General features: G+C 43.9%; 1 protein-coding gene across 4 annotated transcripts in view; it reads right to left on the minus strand.

Moving 5' to 3' along the window:
* CRYL1 (crystallin lambda 1) overlaps positions 1 to 16286 on the minus strand; it is an 81580-nt gene extending 65294 nt beyond the window's left edge. Inside the window, exons 1-2 of one of the 4 annotated variants that reach the window (XM_073339680.1) lie at positions 16109 to 16286; positions 8164 to 8271 (exon numbers count right to left, since the gene is read on the minus strand). In XM_073339680.1, the coding sequence (XP_073195781.1) occupies positions 8164 to 8246 (83 nt within the window). In that variant the 5' untranslated portion in view covers positions 8247 to 8271; positions 16109 to 16286. Of the gene's footprint in view, positions 1 to 8163; positions 8272 to 10968; positions 11384 to 16108 lie in introns of those variants that run through there. The other 3 variants (XM_073339671.1, XM_073339688.1, XM_073339698.1) reach the window with 3 other exon arrangements.
* Between the last annotated feature and the right edge of the window lie 4494 nt (positions 16287 to 20780).

Here is a 20780-nt window from a genome sequence, read left to right on the forward strand (position 1 = left end):
GATATAGTTAGGAGAGGAAAGATTACTGTCCAATGTTTTACCACTCAAGATTCTATAAGAGTCTTTATGAATTTCAGCTTTGGAATTCTTTTTAAAAAGTTAATTAATAGGATATACAGTGTTTTATTTATATAGAATAATGTTACTCAGTCTTGCTTCTGTATCTCTAAGTGTTAGCTGTGGTGCAATTTTGTAAGTGGCATCCTTAAAAATACATACAGTAATATATGGGTAAAAGCCGGCCACACACAGCTACAATCAGAATACGTTAGTTTCTGCAAGGAGAGAAACTGACCACAAAACTAACACAAGTTCCTTTTTCCCCCTCTTTTTCCCGATAATTCACTTTTTCCCTTACATTATTTTTCCTTATAAGTTAAATGTTGATGTGGAACAAAAATTACTCCATAAAACATGAATCAGTGACCTAAGGGAAAATACTTGTCATCCTTTTCAGATGTTTCTTATCTCAGTTGCATAGTTAAGCAGCAGTGCACAGTGGGATGAAACACTTTTAATGTGTAAACATTTCATAGAACAGAATATGAAGCCACATTCATACAAAGTCTTTCTGGAATCTGACTTCCCATTACTTTATATAGCTTCCTTCTTACCTTTGCATAAGCAAATTCAATATACATGAGTTCTGTGTTTAGTCTCAGAAATAGGGTACTACTTGGTTTTCTGACCCACTAACTTTCAACTTTAACATGCTGTTCTCAAAGAACTCTGTATTCATAAACCAAAGGGACTGCTACTTGCAAGAAAGGAGTTTAATGAATTGCAAAAAGGTTATAGTATACACTTTACACAGCAGGTTGCACCATTACTGAACAGAGACCATGAGAATTTAGCAATTGTAGAATTCTTCATTAACTTGCCCATTCAACTGAGCGCTTCTAGGCTGTTCCAATATAGTGAATTCTTGTTAAGAATGCTACTAGTGTTAATTCTAGCTGGGTGTATGTCACTTTTACAGCATGACCTTCCCCTTTTCCTCCTATTTCCTCTGTGTCAGGACTCTAACTGCTATGTGTCTGATAACGATTAGGGAGGCAGGAAATCTGTCTCACTTAGTATTATGCCTTATACATTCCTGTTTCCTTACCTGGTGTGCTGTATGTATGCTCCCTGCTAATACACCTCCATATTTTCAATCTTGCCAGAGTGGGCCCAAATTTCATTATTTGTTATTTCCTAGCATATAACTACTCTATTAGTCAACACACCTGCCACAAAGCATGCTTTTAATTTTCAATACTGACATTATTATTGAGGCAGCTTTATTGATATTCTAATTCCATCTGGATCTCCTCTCCAGTCACAGAGCTATGTATGACGGAAATAATTTAGTCTGTTTTGCAGATGCATTATCCATTAATATCCATTGTGTAAAACTTGCATAAAATCTGAAACACTTGCTTCAAATATGGTTTGCAAACCATTACTCTGGGTTTTCCTTTTATAAACAAGGTTTACATCCTAAAAAGTGATGAATAATACCCAAGTTTTATTCCATTTCTTTGCACAAGTAATCTGGCTTCTGCAGTCATTTATTATTTTTAAACACATTTTCTCTTGGTAAAAAGGGTGATCTACATTTTTTCTTCTTGGTATACTCAAATTTCTCATGGTTTCAAATAATTGCATACAATAAATTCAGGGTATGTGAACCATAAAACAGTGGATATTTGATACAAAAGCTAATTATAGTGGAACAAAATTCCCTTTTTTCAGTTTTAAAGGTGTGTAACATGATAGATATGCTGACATCTTGCCCAATCTTCTTTTAGAGGAGTTAAAAATAAGGAAAACCAATAACACCAAATTCACAAAGGAGTAGCTGTCAACTTGTTTTGTAGGGGACACAGTACATGCATTCAAGAACAACATGTAAAACCATCATTTTACTCAGCTTCCACTGCAATGAAACATTTCAGCTCCTGTAGCAGAACCCAGCATCATGGCAGTGGTTCAGAGTGAATTATAGCAGTCTGCAATAAAGTCAGAGTGTTAAAAGTTTTTATGCTAATGTGAATTTTAACTATCAATATAATTTTTATCATCAGCTAATGTAATTGCACAATCTGTTCTTACTCATATAAATATTGAATGAGTTTCAGAAAATCATTCAGCAATCTACTTCTACTAAAATATGCTGTGTCACTGAGGGCATGGCTACACTTGCAAATGTAGAGCACTGTGAGTTAAACCCGCCTTCGTAGAGCACAGTAGGGAAAGCGCTGCAGTCTGTCCACGCTGTCAAGTGCATTGGTGTGGCCACATTTGTGGCAGCAGCATTGGGAACAGTGCATTATGGGCAGCTATCCCACAGAGCACCTCTTCCCATTCTGGCGCTGTGGCTTGTGGGAAGGGGGTGGGGTCCTGTCCCAATGCCCCGTGATGCACTGGTTCGCATCCCAGCATTCCCTTTGCTTCCGTCCACATTTAGCACCATCTTTCAACATTTTTTGTACTGCGCACTCTGTCTTCCCTTTCGGTCTGCGGGAATGGAGCCCGAACTGCTGAGGAGTATGCTGACGAGTCTCGCTAGCATATCACATTTGGCAGTCGAGTTATTCCTTATGATCCAAAGTGACAGTGAGGGCTCCGAAGATATCGACTCAAGTAACGCATATGACACGAGTTTGCTTGTGGCATTCATGGACATGCTCACCACCGTGGAACGCCGCTTTTGGCCTCGGGAAACAAGCACTGAGTGGTGGGAACACATCGTCATGCAAGTCTGGGATGACGAGCAGTGGCTGCAGAACTTTCGGATGAGAAAAGCCACTTTCACGGGACTGTGTGAGGAGCTCACCCCCACCCTGCGACACAAGGACACGAGATTGAGAACTGCCCTGATGGTGGAGAAGCGGGTGACTATTGCAATCTGGAAGCTGGCAACTCCAGACAGCTACTGATCGGTCGCTAACCAGTTTGGAGTGGGGAAGTCGACCGTTGGAATCGTGCTGATGCAAGTTTGCAGGGCCATTAATCGCATCCTGCTCAGAAGAACCGTGACTCCGGGTAAAGTGCATGACATTGTGGCTGGCCTTGCACAAATGGGTTTCCCTAACTGCGGAGGGGCGACAGATGGGATGCATATTCCAATTCTGGCACCAGACCACCTAGCCTCTGAGCACGTTAATCGGAAGGGGTATTTCTCGATGGTTCTCCAGGCACTTGTGGATCACCGTGGGCATTTCATTGACATTAACGCAGGCTGTCCTGGAAAGATGCATAACGCATGCATCTTTCGGAACACTGGCCTGTTCAGGAAGCTGCAAGCCGGGACTTTTTTCCCAGACCAGAAGATCACCGTAGGGGAAGTCGAAATGCCCATTGTGATCCTTGGAGACCCCACTTACCCTTTAATGCCATGGCTCATGAAACCCTACACAGGGAGCCTTGACAGCAGCAAGGAGAGGGTCAACAACAGGCTGAGCCGGTGCAGAATGACTGTGGAGTGTGCTTTTGGCCATTTAAAGGGCCGCTGGCACTCTCTGTATGGGAAGCTGGACCTGGCCGATGACAGCATCCCCGCGGTTATATCCGCGTGCTGTACCCTCCATAACATTTGTGAAGGGAAGGGTGAAAGATTCACTCAGACATGGAACTTGGAGGTTCAACACCTGGAGGCTGAATTTGAACAGACAGAGAGCAGGGCTATTAGAGGGGCCCAGCACGGGGCTGCAAGGATTAGGGATGCCTTGAGGGAGCAATTTGAGGCTGAATGCCACCAGTAATGTCTGGTGCCCTGCACGGGAGTGAAGTGCAGTTGTTCCAATGTTAGTAGGAATCGGTGTTTGCTACACTAACTTGCAGTGCCTGTTTCTTTCCTGGGCTACGGTATCTTTTACTTTATGCAATAATAAAGAATGTTTTCAAAGCCAAAAAATCCATTTATTGAAAAGAGACACAACTACTTGGGTAACAGAAAGGCCAAGGGGGTGGGGAACAGTACAATCACAGATTTGCGTATGTCCTGTCTGGAGTGCTGTGCAATGAGTGCTGCACTTCAGGATGGCTATACTGCATAGTAATGGGGGTTGAGTACAGCGGGTAAGGGTCGTAGTTTTCAAGGCTGGGTGGTGAAGCTACAGGTGTTGGAGGCAGCTGGTGGCAGTAAGAACCCAGATGTTGGAGAAAGTGGGTTGGAGGTGACATGGGGGCACAAGGGAAAGAGTTTCGGGACAAGGGCTGCAAGGGCGGGCGGGCGCGGTAGTGCTCCGCCTACATTGCTACAAGCGCCTGTATTGAGTCCGCTTGGCGCTCCATGCTGCTTAGCAGCCGCTCCATGCTTTGGTGCTGGTGATCCGCATTCTGCTGGCGGACCCTCCTTTCACTCTTCCGCCACTCCTGCACTTTTTGATTTTCATTACTTGAATGCTGCATTACTTCATGCAACACGTCTTCCTTGCTTCTACATGGCCTCTTTCTGATTCTTTGGAGTCTTTCAGACGGTGATAACATGGATGGCTGAGATCTGAAGGTTGCATCTGTAAAGGCAAAATGCAACACTTAACAGACGCAGCATTGTTCACACCAGACAGAGCAATGATTCACCCGTACTTAAGGGCAAGCGCAGTCTACACAACATCATAATTTGCCCATCCCAAAACGAGTGCACATAACCCATGGGAGCCCCTAAATGGTAAGTAAGCACAGGGTCAAGCGTGACTGATTGTTTCACGGCTGTACTGTCCTCTGGGTTTCTGTGTCTTAGGGAGAGCCAACAGCGGCAGGGGGCCCCTACACTGAACACTGTCCCCACATTTTCCACAGGAGTTCGTCCTGAAAGATATCTTGCTGCTGAGGGGTACCTGGGAAGCAAGGGAGGGTCTTCTACTGCAATGCAGCTTCCGTCCTGGCCCATATGCAGCTTGCCTGTGTGCAGCAATGGTCCCCCCGCCCCTCACGGCACAGTGGTGCGGACAAGTTAGACTGACTGGGACAAGGACCACAGTGGCTCTCCCGAGAAACCTGCGCAAGCGCATTGCCCAAGTTCTGGATGAGACCTTTGAAGAGATCACTGAGGACGATTACCGCGATGTGAGAGAGCACATCAACGCCTTATTACGCATCTAGGCATGCATGCAGCCCTAACTCTCCTAGCCCCAAGACCCCGCACCAAATAACTTCCTTCCCAAACTAAAAGCCACTTACCAGGAACCTCTTCCGGTATTTATCCTTCCCCAAGCACCGGCCGCCGCGACTGGCTACCTTCCTCCTGGCTTGAGAACAGCTCCTGGCTGCATGCATCTAGGGATTCCGGGGTGTCTTCCTCCGCCTCAGCACCCTCGCGCCTGCTTTGCTCCTCCTCCTCCCGCCCTGTTGCACTGGGCTCTGAAGTGTCCATGGCGGTCCCTGGAGTGTAGGTGGGGTCACTCCAGGTATCGCATCCATCTCTTTGTAGAAATGGCAGGTCGTGGGGGCAGCACCGGAGCGGCGGTTTGCCTCACAGGCTTTGTGGTAGGCATTCCAAAGCTCCTTCACTTTAATTCTGCACTGCACTGCAGTGCGTCCCGGTCATGGCCCCTTTCCATCATGTCCCTTGATATCTGCCCGAAGGTATTGTAATTCCTACAGCTGGAGCGCACCTGAGACTGGATAGCTTCCTCCCCCTAGACACTGATGAGGACCAGCAACTCACCATTGCTCCATACTGGGGCTCGCCTGGCACGTGGAGGCATGGTCACGTGGAAAGATTTGCTGATAGCACTCCACGCCTGGCTGAGCAAACAGGAAGGGATTTTTCAGAATTCCCAGAGAATTTAAAAGGTGGGGCTGACGGTTGGTCACCTGAGGGCAGGGCAGTAGAGTTCAAAGTGATGACCAGAGTGACTAGCACAGGCATTGTGGGACACTTTTGGAGGCCGATCAGAGCACACTACAGGACCAGGGCGTCCACACTGGCGCCCCAGCACTCCAGCAGGGGTGCAGCAAACGTTATTCCACTAGCCAAGGTGGAGTACCAGCAGCGCTGTAGCCAGAGAGTCAGAGCGTGCTACGTGCCTTGCCAGTGTGGACAGGTAGCGAGCTAGTGCACCCGGGGCTCCTTTATTGCACTGTAATTTGCAAGTGTAGCCAAGGCCTCAGTTTCACCGATTAATTATATTGTGTTAAGGAAGAATTAAGTCTCTTGACATGTATTGCTTTTTACTACAGAGTGCCTTAAGAGTTATGCATGAAGGAAGAGACTATGTGGAAACATCCAACTAGTCTATCTCCTTTTATGCTCTTTTTTCTGTGCTCAAAGTGCTTGGGTGAAATCCTGACCCCATTAAAGTCCATGGGAGTTTTGCCAGCATTTCACACATAACCTTTTCTTAGGATATGTCTACACTCAAAACACTGCAACTGCATCACTGTAACACTTCGGTGTAGACACCTACTACAGGTTTCAGAGTAGCAGCCATGTTAGTCTGTATTCGCAAAAAGAAAAGGAGTACTTGTGGCACCTTAGAGACTAACAAATTTATTTGAGCATAAGCTTTTGTGAGCTACAGCTCACTTCATCAGATGCATTCCTGTGGCACCTTAGAGACTAACAAATTTAGTCTGTAAGGTGCCACCGGAAGTTAGTCTCTAAGGTGCCACAGGAATGCATCAGATGAAGTGAGCTGTAGCTCACGAAAGCTTATGCTCAAATAAATTGGTTAGTCTCTAAGGTGCCACAAGTACTCCTTTTCTTTTTGCGGACACCTACTACAGTAACAGAAGGGGTTCTCCCGTCACTGCAGTTAATCCACCTCCCCAAGAGGCAGTAGCTAAGCTGACAAGAATTTTTCTGTCGACCTAGAACTGTCTACAGCTACATCTCTCGGGGTGTGAATTTTTCACACCCTGAGAGATGTAGCTATAGCGATGGAAGTTTTCAGTGTAGTCCAGCCTTTACTTTCCTGTAGATACTCTAACTCCCTCACAGCCACCACTGATTTCTCTAATTCAGAAAGGCACAACTTGTGATATTGTGGTATAAAGGTATTTATATTGGGTTATGGTGTCACCAGAACATATGAAGTTATTTCATGTCACAACAAACATCACAAAGCAACAACAAAATGTCATGCCTACAGTAAGTGGAGGACTCATCTCCCATCATGTTGCCCAATTTCCTAGTTTAGGACTAGACAATGCATTTTAGCACAGCCCTGAGTAAAACAGTGGGTAGCTGGACTGCACCACAAAGAACCACAGAAGACGTGCTTTTCTGCCCACCCTAGTTCACTGGTGTGTAATCTGCGACAACCCTTTTTGGTTCATATTTCTCTCCCCACACAGTCAGCTGGCTCTGCCGCCCCATGTTCCACCCACCAGAACCATGGCTCAGCCTACACGTCGCCTCTCCCACTTGCTTCCTTGGGATGTAATATCTGGCTCTCAGCCTCTGTGCTCCCCCCAGCACTTGGAGGTAAGATCCACGTAGATCTAACTTGGCAGACAAATTGGAGAAGAAGGGAGAAAAGCTTTACTCCCCACCTCCCACTCCCCGCATGATCATATAAGGGCTAGATTGTCACTAGCCCTAAGATGGCTTACAGTTCTTTATAACACTTCCCCATTTTAATTAACAATAACTGAGTCATCAGTAAAACTTGCTACCTCACTAGTCACCCTTTCTGTCAGGTTGTTAATAGATACAGAATCCAGTAGTGATCACTGAGGAACACAACCATTGATATCCTTCCATGTTGGAAACTATTTAGACTCTGCTTCCTTTTCATTCAAAAGCCTCTATGTGCATATATTTTCAGCTTACAATTGTACAGTGGTACCCAATTCTCTCTTGTATTCCATTCCTGAATTATGAAATCATCAAGTTTAGAATTGGTGGGTGACTAAACCCTAAGATCCTGTAGGCTGAAGTCTTCAAAAATAGGAGATTAAGCTCCATATCCATCTTTAGGCCCCTACAGGTAGTAATTTTTAAAGACCCTAAATGACTTAAGAGCACAATCTGACTGAATTCAATGGTACTTGTGTTCTTAAGTCACTTAGGCACTTTTGAAAATTACCACCCGACAAGCTAACTTTAGGCTCCTTTTTTAAGAAAAGGGATTGTGGTCAGAATATTTTCATAATTGTAAATGCTAGACCTGAATAGAGATTTATTTTGCAGTGCCAGTTTATCTCAGTCAAAAAAATCAGGTGACCTACCTAATGTATTCCAGAGCAGTTGTTATCTGCTGTTGCACAACATCATAAAGTTTCACTCTGAAGCCTCCACCAGCAAACACCATAGCCCAGCTGCGACCAATGAGTCCGCTAAAGAGGAAATAAATAAAAATGTTTATGCGTGTAACTACATGGTTCACTTCGGCACCATCAAAAGGATTGGCACTCAATTGATTTAAATGAGTATTGACTTTTCCTACCTAAGAAAAATGTGCACTGAATGCAGTAGACTGCAATATGGCCTCTATCTGTCTGAACACCAATATAATAATTTATATGACTAATCATAAAGGATTTTGGAGGGGCAGGTAGCAAGGAAACTAGAGAAGAGGACGTAATAGTGAAAGGCTGCAAGAGGGAAGGACAAAGAGGGGGGCACAAATAATTTGTGGTTTTGTTTTTTATTTAAACTGTTAAAATAAGCTCTCAATGATGTGACAAGTGACTGAAAACATAGTACTCTGTTCTGAGCTACACCTCCTGGACAGTGCAGTTCAGGAGGTACAGCAGGGGATGAGAAGAGGGGCAAATATGGCTTTAAGGCATCTTTGTGTCCTCTGAATTCTGGACACACCCCAAAGCTTGAGTTAGACCAGCCTAAGAACTCCCATGCTGAGGTGTGCCACCATGCTGTAGCCTGTGCAGAAGAGCTCAGTCAACAGCCTTTGGAGAGGTCATGTCACAGCTTGCAACATGCATGGTACAAACGAGTGAAGAGCTGCACAACAATAGTTCATATTTCTATAGCATCTACTCTCCCAGGATCTCAAAGCAATTCACAAATGTTAATAAATTAAGCTTCACAATATCCATTATCCTCAAATAGGGACACTAAGGTACAGAGTGGTTAAATGACTTGACTATCGTCACACAGCAAATCTGTAACAAAGCCAAGAATAGAAACCAGATCTTCTTACTTCCATTCATGTGTTTTTTAACTATTACACCATGTTTCCTCTTGTTGCTGAGAGGAACTGCTCTTGTATTTTCCTTTGAACTGCATGAGTGCCACAGACTTGGAAAGTTTCATTCTACAAGGCCATGTGACCAACAGTGAAAAAGGACATGGGTAATGAAAGAGAGAACAGCAATAGGCCAGGGGACAACGGAAAGGCAGAAGAGAAAAGAAAACCGGAAAAGTCTTGCTCCAGCCTTCAGTTAAAAACAAAACAGGAAGCTTTTCAAGGAGACAGAAGGAAACAATGGAAATAATTGGAACAAAAACAGAATTTAACTTCACATTAAATGTTGCTGAGCTGGCGCAAAGCTATTCTCTCCTCTTTCTCTGAAAAAAGAAACAGGATTCCATTAAAAAAAAAAAAACCCAGTTCTCATCAACTTCTAAGCAGTTTACTGAACCCATGCAGATATGGGATTAAAACTTGTTAGCCACTGTGGCATCCTTATATTGTGGTTATCACTGAAGTATTTGTCAAGTGCTTCTTAAATTATTATAAGCTTCTTATTATTTTGCACCTTCAATATTAAGGAGAAATCCATATATTGTGGTGTCTTGATCCCAAGAAAGAAGTCAAGTTTTAGCATGCTTTTTAAAATCTCCGTTCTATACTTTGACTAACACACTCAGAGAGCACAGCACTTGTAAGATGTCAAAACAACACTGGTGCAAGAGGGACCCAGGACTTAGTTTCAGGTAGCTATAGTGTGCCCACCTCTCACAACATTCCCACACTTTGTCTAGGTTAGGTCATGTCGTATGGTGACATTACACATTATGTACAGACAGGACAAGCCTTCTGACCCTCAGCATACCAATGGCAAATGACGGGTAACTAAGTGTGACCCCTAGCTATTAGTCTAGTCACTGTCATGTGACAGCATGAAGACACATGCCTGAAAATATAGGTCACACCTCAAATGGTCTCTCAAGGCAGGTGGCAGAGTACTTTAGCCAGTCAGTAGCAGGTGTGCATTTACAGTAGTTATTCAGAGCCATTGATAAATCTGAAGTAATTGGAAAAAGCTACTTTTTAAAACTGATTAGCTTTTTTATTTAATCTCAAAAACAAATTGAAATGAGACTTGTATTAATGCCTCAGTCCCAAAATGCTACTTCTTCATGTCATGCTTCAAATAAGTATCATTGTGATATTGTATCTTATCTCTAAGCTTCTCTGCATGCTTTATGACCTTTACGTAAACCTGAACACAACTTTATTCACCCACACAGCACGCAGAAAAATACATGGAGGGTTGTGCTTCACAGTAAATGAATATGGAGAAAATGAGCACATGCTCACCAAGCTATAAAAAGGCGTAACAAAAGAGACTACACTGGACTGCAGCACACAGTTTTCAGAAGGATCCAAATTTATCAGCAACAGAATGACACATGAACATAGAGTAAACCAATCACATTAGAGCAAAAGTTTTCCCGGCTGGAGAATCATTTTAAAGCTGATGCCTTTTGTACTAATTCTGAGTAATGTTCACTGTTGCACAATTTAGATCGATTATTCTCAGCTAACACCGCGCTGTGGTATCTGGCTGCTGCTACAGCAGCAAAAACTAAGGCAACAGTTTGTGCCTGCACCTATTGGCAGCACATAGACAGCATCAGGAATCGATACCAACAGCCCAAAGTCCAGGGCTGTGGTTTCACTGGCAGGGTTGAGGTGAAATGCCCAAACCCTTCCCACCTCCCTGTGGCATTTGTCACCAGAGCCCCTGGTGGCTCCCAGCACCGCCGGTACCTGCTGCTCCCTCTGGCCACTGCATCTAGACTCTAGACCCTGCCTCCAAACAGGAGAGACCGCTGGAGCTTACCTGCCAATCACCACAACCTGTCCCGCCTGGGCAGGCTCCATGTCCTGGAGGGACCCCTGCCGCTGCACGAGGGGCGCTAGAGCGGCAGGAGCGGGACGCACCACCAGAGCCGTAACCTCCTGGGGCAGCCTCCTGCTTGCGGACGCTCTCTCCCCATCCCTCACAGGATGTCACAGCCTCTCTGATTGGCTCCCTGTACACGTGTTCCGATTGGCTCTCCGAAAGGCCCCTAAGCAGCGGCTCCTATGGAGGCCCTGTGCCGAGATGTTTCGCTTTCCCGACGGGGAGAAAAAAAGAGGGGCGGGCGGGCACGACAACCATCAACCCGTAATTACCGGGGTTAGGAGCGTGATTCTCTTCCTCGCTCATTGTGAGAACGACTGGGGAGGGTGGAATTTGGAGGCAGAGAGTCTCCAGCTGGGCTATCTTTGGGGAGCCCCATTTCCCAGTCCTCACCACAAGCCCCCAAACGCCCCCATACAAAGTCCCCTAGTCTCAACTCGTTCCCCCTTGCAACCCTCCCCCCAGTACAGCTCACTCCCATCTCTCCTACCTTCCCCGCAAACTCCTCCCAAAGCTCCCCCTACAGGAATGCCCCCTCTCTCTTGCTTGCCCCCACCTTCACATCAGCTCCCCCTGGTGGTGCCTCTTCTCCCTACCCTTCCGTGGGCAGCGGGAGGGTGCACTGGAAACATCCCCTTGCCCTCCCCACCAGGCAGTGAATCATAGATCATAGAATCATAGAATATCAGGGTTGGAAGGGACCCCAGAAGGTCATCTAGTCCAAACCCCTGCTCGAAGCAGGACCAATTGCCAGTTAAATCATCCCAGCCAGGGCTTTGTCAAGCCTGACCTTAAAAACCTCTAAGGAAGGAGATTCTACCACCTCCCTAGGTAACGCATTCCAGTGTTTCACCACCCTCTTAGTGAAAAAGTTTTTCCTAATATCCAACCTAAACCTCCCCCACTGCAACTTGAGACCATTACTCCTTGTTCTGTCATCTGCTACCATTGAGAACAGTCTAGAGCCATCCTCTTTGGAACCCCCTTTCAGGGAGTTGAAAGCAGCTATCAAATCCCCCCTCATTCTTCTCTTCTGCAGGCTAAACAATCCCAGCTCCCTCAGCCTCTCCTCATAAGTCATGTGTTCTAGACCCCTAATCATTTTTGTTGCCCTTCGCTGGACCCTCTCCAATTTATCCACATCCTTCTTGTAGTGTGGGGCCCAAAACTGGACACAGTACTCCAGATGAGGCCTCACCAATGTCGAATAGAGGGGAACGATCACGTCCCTCGATCTGCTCGCTATGCCCCTCCTTATACATCCCAAAATGCCATTGGCCTTCTTGGCAACAAGGGCACACTGCTGACTCATATCCAGCTTCTCGTCCACTGTCACCCCTAGGTCCTTTTCCGCAGAACTGCTGCCTAGCCATTCGGTCCCTAGTCTGTAGCGGTGCATTGGATTCTTCCATCCTAAGTGCAGGACCCTGCACTTATCCTTTTTGAACCTCAGGGCACCAGCATGCTGCACAGGTGGGTGATCAGCATCCCGCTGCGGAGGGGGGACATGGAATTCCAGCTATTGTCCATCAGCAAGGAAAAAGGAGCACATGGTTCTACAGTTGTTCTGCCCTGTTTGGTGTGCCTGTCATTCAGGCAATGTCCCACCCCTTCCCTCTCTACCCCACCACTGTTTTACCTACAAAGATGACAAACTCCTACCCTTTTGCCATGCCACCTATGATGTCCATGCAGTACAGGCAGGACTCGAGTGTTTAAGGTCCTTTGAAAGAGCTACACACATTAAACTGCAGGGTACTCAGTGTATTTACCCCAGAAAGAGGAATTGCTGAGCTGACCCGCTTTGTTTAAATTAAAAGTTCCCAACAGTGAGATTGGCAGGTCTTTTCCTAACACAGAGTCTGGACAGAAAGAAGTACTATAATTTGTCAGACCACGGTTGTCCTCATTTCCAAATGAACTATTTGCCTTAAGCCTAACCAGTGATGTGCCTTGATAGCAGCTCCATACTGAGGTTGAAACCTTCAAAATCCATTCTGTGCATTTGTATGGCAAGAGAGGTTTATTATTTTAAAACAGTAAGTTTCCATTAGAACTAAGAAAAAATAATGGAAATATTTCTGTTGATCTGGTTTTGTAAAAACTTATTTCTTTAAAAAACAAAATGTTGTGCCACATTTGACTTGATAATATCCATTTAATGCCTTCAATTGGTTTACAATATCCTCTGTTCCTATTGTAGTGCTGCGTCTCCTATTATTGTGCACTAATCGAATGGATTCGCCTCATGTCTAAGCATTCTCTCTTGTAATCTTACGCTGGATTTCCCTGAAAACAAAAAATAAAAAGGTTAATATTTTAAATTCATATATTAGAATGACAGGAGGGACCACTGTGATCACTGAGCATGGTCTTCTGAATAACACAGACCTTAGGACTTACCTCAATTAATTTTTGTTTGAACTGGAGCCTCTTTTTTTAGAAAAAATATCCAATCTTGATTTTAACAGTGCCGATGATGGAGAATCCACAGCAATTAACAATTTGCATCTCATTTCTAGTCTGAATTTGTCTAGCTTCAACTTCTTGCCATTGGATCATATTATACCTTTGCCTGCTAAATTGAAGAGCCTCTTATCAAATATTTGTTCCCCATGTGTGTACTTATAGACTGTGATCACATCACCCTTAACCTTCTTTTGTCACACCTGCTCTTAAAAGTTATAGCATTGTGGTATTAGCATTACAGCAGTGGTTGAAAAGACACTTCCATTCTAAGCACCTATTTTCAGGAGCGTATACGTTTCAGAAAAATTTGGGTTAAAAATTATTATACTCAGACCAAATGTGAATGTTTGTTATTTTCTTGGTAGAGTCTGGTGAACCTCTGTTGGGATAATTCACAAACGGCCTACCATTTTAAAGGTATTTTTCACATATTCTTTTTAATTCTCCAATAAATTAATTTAAAATGTCATTTTCTAAATGTTCTAAATGCTCCATCTGGGGGTGCAGTCCCTGGGGTGGGGCCGGAGATGAGGAGTTTGGGGTGCAGGTGGAGGCTCTGGGCTTGGGCCGAGGGGTTCAGAGTGCAGGAGGGGGCTCAGAGCTCGGGCAGGGGAATTGGGGCATGGGAGGGGTTTGGGGGTGCAGGCTCCGGGTGGCGCTTGCCTCAGGCAGCTCCCAGGAATCTGCCAGCATTTTTCTCTGTCTCCTAGGCGGAGGCCTGGCCAGGCAACTCTGCGGCTGCCCCTGCCTGCAGGCACTGCCCCTGCAGCTCCCCTTGGCCGTGGTTCCCGGCCAATAGGTACTGCGGAGACAGTGCTCGGGGTGGGGAGCAGCATGCAGGGCCCCCGTTGCCACCCCTAAGCCTAGGAACCAGAGAGAGATGCCTGCAGCTTTCTGGGAGCCATGGAGTTGATTGGCACCTTGCCTGCTCCGCTGTGGGCGGCCAACTAGCCTTTTGACGGCACGGTCAGCAGTGCGGACCGGAGCTACCAGAGTCCCTTTTCAACTGGGCATTCCGGTCGAAAACCACATGCCTTGCAATCCTATACTGGAGCCTGACCCCATTAGCCATTACCCAGGCAGAACTTCCACATAAGACAATAATAGATTCTTCTGTGTAAGAACAAGACAACAGGCATATTCCCTGCTGTCACTGATGCTCAGACAGTCTAATGCTTCCACGTGGTCAATGAATAGATGGATGGGCAAGAACAGGAAAAAGAAGAACAATGAAAAGATTAGAAAAGGAAAAGGGGAGTACATGGGAAGTGAGATTTCCAAGGTCAAAATGACAGGAGAGAGGGTGGGATAAGGAAAGAAGAGTTCCCTTGTCTGTCACAGCATAAATATTTGCAGATCCGTTAATTTGAGTAGATGGCTGGTGACTCTTCTCTTTCCTGATGTAAGCAGAATCAGGATGAGCTCTACCCTGACATCTGGTGGCGAGTTGTGGAAAAGAACTTCAGGGGCTGATCTCATTTGTATAGGCACACCCACCCCACCTAGATGGTCACTCTGGCTGCTGTAGGAACCCCAGTTTCTCTGTTATTGGGGCAGAAAGAATAAACTGTTATTATCCTGATTATGTGAATCAAGGACAGTGGAACTGTACTTGGCCTTTTGTTATGATGGAGGGACTCGCCATCAACTAAGCAGCACTCGCTAGGCAAGGGTCATGGGTTCCAAAATCCAGTGAATTGAGAGAGGTTAGAGATAGGTATTAAATGCCTTATGGTATGTCCCCTTGTGAGGGCCCTAAATTCTAATTGCACTGTCTCCTCTCTCCACTGTGGAATATCAGAGCTAATTTTGATTCTATTAGGAGTCTAGTTACAAGCTGTGAGCTGAATTCACCAGTACTGAGGCTCCCCTACTACAAGCTGAAATTACTAAAGAGTTAAAATTACTAAAAGGTGAAATCAGTGAGTGCTGTGTTAGGTGGCGCAGGGCCTGAAGATATACTGCAGGGTGGCTTATGGGATGGCTGGCGGAGCAGTCGGCTTGGGATACGTAAGGTGCCCCTTAACCCCTGCGTTTCCACCCAGGCTGGGAGGTTAAACTCTGCAGATAAACTTTCGAACTCTGGGGCTGCATTGACCAGGGACAGAGGCTTTTGGGTTGTTGGACTTTTGGGTTGCTGGACTCAAGAACCAAAGGGAAAGGACATGGCCCAATTTGCTTGGGGTGGGTTTTTGCTCATGGGATGTGTTATGAATCCTGTTGGTGGTGTTTCCCCAACATAATGCCACATTGTTTCTCTCTGTTATCAAAAGGCTTTTGCTACACTGAGACTCTGTGCTTGCAAGAGGGGAAGTATTGCCTCTTAGAGGTGCCCAGGGATAGTGGTATACGTTTGTCCCAGGTCACTGGGTGGGGGCTCAAGACAGTTTTGCATTGTGTTATTGGAATGGAACCCCTAGATACTGAACTCGGCCCTTGTTGCTGCCAACTCTGATGGGCAGAAGGGTTACACTGTGATCCCTGTGGAAAGATCAAAAACCTTAAGCCTATTTAGCAGAGATGTGATGAAAGATTCTGGGCTTAATTAGAAAAAGAAAGAGTTTATCTTGACATATGAGATGTCCAAGTGGAGCAAACATGCACTCACCAAACGGGGCGTTCTTTTCTTCTCTCAATGCAGAGATTCTTTCTTCTTAGTCTAGAAGCAGTAGGAGAAGCCTTTCACAGTTTCATTGACAGCAGCAAAGATGACCACTCCATTATTTTTTGGAATGTGTTCTCTGTTAAACATGCTCCACTTCTATACCATAAAAGGGCAAAAAACCTGATATTGGCTGAAGACAGTAGGCAGGATCTTACTGTAGGGGGAGGAGCTAGGGATCTATAAGAGTAGCTTGGTGAAGCAAAGCAGGGCAGAGCAAATTATTATTTTTAAAAGACTGAAATGGATATATGCAGGAAAGTAAATGTTTGTTTTCTCCCAGGAAAGCAAGGAATCATGTATCTCTGAAATACAAAGTGTTTCTTGAGTTAGGAAAAATTTACCAAACCCACTGGAGTGGAATGAAAACAGAGGCATAGTTCACCTCTGTTAAATATTAAACGCATTACTTGGTCACTAAAGCAATTGGAAACAGCATGTTTCAGTTGAAACAAACTAAGATACGTTGCTAGTTACAATACTAAAAGCTCAGACAAAACTGATCATGCTGAAAAATGAAAAGTTAATTAAAATGCTTTTGTTTTAGTAACATTTATCCATATTTTATAAAGTTAAATGTAGCCAGTAATGTTCAATGCAAATTATGTGATTCTAACTTATTACCAATCTTATATGTAAAAATACTATGATCCTGTAAAAAGCTGTCTACATGAGGCAAAAGAGCAAGTGTATTAGGAAGGTAGATGTTACAAAGGACATGCTATAAATGTGATTTTACAGAAAAATGTTTTAAAGATGGATTTCCTTGTTAGATAACATCTGCTTTACACACAAACTACAACACAAGCACTGTTCATAATCAAGATTTTTTTCACTATATATTTTAGACTTATTTATTTTCAAATTCCATATTGGATCAGTTTATGTATTTAGGTAAAGTGAGACTACACTGAATTGCTGTTTGGAATAGAATACTATATATACACACTAGATCACCTAGGCTCATAACTATATTACTGTGATTAATTTTGCTTTTGTGCTGTATATTTTACTTTTCTAGATCAGTTTTTAAAAATATCTGCTGTTGACCATTTTTAGTGTAATATGGAAGACAAGGAAAAAATGTCATTGCAGTACTCCCTCATTAAAGGGCCCAATTCTGAAAACGTTATTGGGCCTACTGCTTACTGCTGGTACCATGAGTAGCCTTATGGACTCCAGTACTATTTTCTGACTTTTATTCTCTTAAATCAAAAAACAAAATAATATCAATACACTTTATAAATAAATCTTTTAGAAAGCCAGGCGTGCAAATACTTCCTACCATTATTTTAATTGGGCTACATTTCACATACTCACAGACCAAAAAAAGCTTTTTTAAGTTAAAGTTGCTATAATAAGTACTATGCATTGGAAGAAATAAATATCAAGAATGGTGAAAAAAATTGAGTATGGATAAAGAGTTGATGTGTATATAGATTCAAATATCCATATTGTTCATGTACTCTAACAAAAAACATATACATATAACAGGCAACATAAAACACATCTTGCAAGCTCTTTTCCCCAAGATATAGCAATCAAGAAGCTTATCAGTTAATTTATTAAATAACGTTTTAAAAGACTCATTTCAATACATTATCTGTATTGATTGTAGCTGTCTAGTAGCCAACTCCATAAGCAATAGCCTTTGCAGCATATTATATATAATAATTAATTAGGCAGATATTGCACAATGAACACCCCCCCTCCCTTAGAACTTACAAGGTTTGCATGGACTCCCACAAATACTGGAGTGCAGCACATAAAGCATTGTGGGATAAAACAACAGTGATTACATGACCCTTGGGGTAAGTTTGTTGTCTGTAGCATGTGTGTTTGTGGGGTGCTTGCTGCTTAACTGAAATATGGTGTGGTGTGTTCGTTTGGGGGATCACGAGCCAAGCCTAGGGGACTGGTAGGCAAGGCTGAGAGCTTCTTAACAAGGTTTTGATCCCTAAGCCCGTTAGCATCCATCAACCCTTAACCAGGGGGCAGGGCTACTGAGGAAGTCTAGGGCTTTAAAAAGCCTGCTCCTAAGCAACCAAAGGAGTTAGTAAACAGGGGAGTTTTGGAGGGAGTTTAGAAGGGGAGGGTGAGGGGGAAGCTAGATATACTTAACATTCTTTAAACTTAAGGCAATAAACACCCCTGATAAAAACAAAACAACAAAGGAAGGAGCAGCAGGAGTAAACAGAGAATGCAGGCAGAAGTCCATCAACAGAGTTGGGGCTATCTAGTTTATTTGCATTCCGTGTAGCATGTATGATTATCTGCCCTATAGACAGGTGGCGTATGTGTGCATTTGGTGCCAGGAGCTCCTGGCCCTCAGAGACTGTGTATGGGCTATGGAGGCTAGAGTGCTGAGCTAAGGGAGACAGACAGTTACATATATGAGACTTTCCAGGACACAGTAGAATGGTTCTACCCCTGGTCTGACAGCCTCTGTGCTGTTGAGGAGGATGAAAGTCTCAGGGAAGGAAAACATCCAACTGGAGCAGAGGGAAACGATCCCATAGTTGGGACCCTCCTTCCAGATGATGTCATAGTATCCTTTCGCACTAAGGATACCTCTCCGGGGAGGGAACTCGAGGTATTAGGAAGAGACAGGTAATAGTTATAGAGGATTCAATCATTAAAAACTTAGATAACTGGGTTTGCGATGACTGGAAGAATTGTATGGTGACTTGCCTGCCTGGTGCAAAGGTTGCGGATCTCTCGAGACATCTAGATAAGTGTGCTGGGGAGGAGCTGGTGGTCATGGTACATGTAGGTACCAATGACATAGTGAAGGAAAGGAGAAAGGTCCTGGAGGCCAAATTTAGGGAAGAGATTGAAGGTCCAGGAACTCCATGGTAGCAGTCTCTGAAATGCTTCCAGTTCCACACGCAGGGCTAGTTAGGAAAAATGGCAGGGTCTCAATGCATGGATGAGGTGATGGTGTAGGGAAGAGGGGTTTAGATTTATCAGGAATTGTGGAAACTTTTGGAAAAGGGGGAGCCTATACAGGAAGGATGGGCTCCACCTAAACCGAAATGGAACCAGATTGCTGGTACTTAACATTGAAAAGGTTGTAGAGCAGTTTTTAAACTAAGGGCTGGGGGAAAGCTGACAGGTGCAGAGGAGCATGTGGTTCGAACAGAGACATCCCTTAGGAGAGGATCTATTAATGGAGATTCTCTATGTGCTAGAAGGAGAAGATGGAAGACGATAAAATACAGTTAGGATCTGATGAGAAACAGTCAAATTAAAAAGAGTCCCATTCAATTACATCATGTAATGGCAGACAGCTAAAAGTGACAGTTTTTTACAGTACTTATACACAAATGCTAGAAGTCTAAATAATAAGATGAGTGAACTAGAGTGCCTCATATTAAATGAGGATATTGATATAATAGGCATCACAGAAACTTGATGGAAGGGGGATAATCAATGGGACACAGTAATACCAGGGTACAAAATATATCGGATAGACAGAACAGGCTGTGCTGGTGGGGGAGAGGTACTATATGTGAAAGAAAGCATAGAATCAAGTAAAGTAAAAGTCTTAAATGAACCAAACTGTACCATAGAATCTCTATGGATAGTAATTCCATGCTTGAATAATAAGAATATAGCAGTAGGGATATATTACTGACCACCTAACCAGGATGGTGATAGTGACTGTGAAATGTTCAGGAAGATTAGAGAGGCAATAAAAATAAAAACCCCAATAATAATGGGAGATGTCAACTATTGTCATATTGACTGGGTATGTCACCTCAGGATGGGATGCAGAGATAAAGTTTCTTGACACTGTAAATGACTGCTTCTTGGAGCAGCTAGTCCTGTAACCCATGAGACGAGAGAGAATTCTTGATTTAGTCCTAAGTGGAGCACAGGATCTGGTCCAAGAGATGAATACAGCTGGACCGCTTGGTAATAGTGACCATAATATAATTAAATATAACATTCCTATGGCGGGGAAAACACCACAGCAGCCCAACACGGTAGCATTTAATTTCAGAAAGGGAAACTACACAAAAATGAGGAAGTTAGTTAAAAAGACATTAAAAGGCACAGTGCCAAAAGTGAAATCCCTGCAAGCTGCATGAAGACTTTTTAAAGACATCATAATAGAGGCTCAACTTAAATGTATACCTCAAATTAAAAAACATAGTAAGAGAACAAAAAAAGTGCCACCGTGGCTAAACAACAAAATAAAAGATGCAGTGAGAGGCAAAAAGGCATTCTTTAAAAAGTGGAAGTTAAATCTTAGTGAGGAAAATAGAAAGGAGCATAAACGCTGGCAAGTGAAGTGTAAAAATATAATTAGGAAGGCCAAAAAAAAATTTGAAGAACAGATACCTTTTGAATCTTTGGCTAATAGCAAAAAAAATTTTAAGTACATCAGAAGCAGGAAGCCTGCAAAACAACCAGTGGGGCCACTGGATGATTGAGATGCTAAAGGAGCACTCAAGGACCATTGCAGAGAAACTAAATGAATTCTTTGCATTGGTCTTCACGGCTGAGGGATGTGAGGAAGATTCCCAAACCTGAGCCATTCTTTTTAGGTGACAAATCTGAGGAACTGTCCCAGATTGAGGTGTCATTAGAGGAAGTTTTGGAACAAATTGAT

Source organism: Lepidochelys kempii, chromosome 1 (genome assembly GCF_965140265.1).
Source record: "Lepidochelys kempii isolate rLepKem1 chromosome 1, rLepKem1.hap2, whole genome shotgun sequence".
NCBI classification, from domain to species: domain Eukaryota; kingdom Metazoa; phylum Chordata; order Testudines; family Cheloniidae; genus Lepidochelys; species Lepidochelys kempii.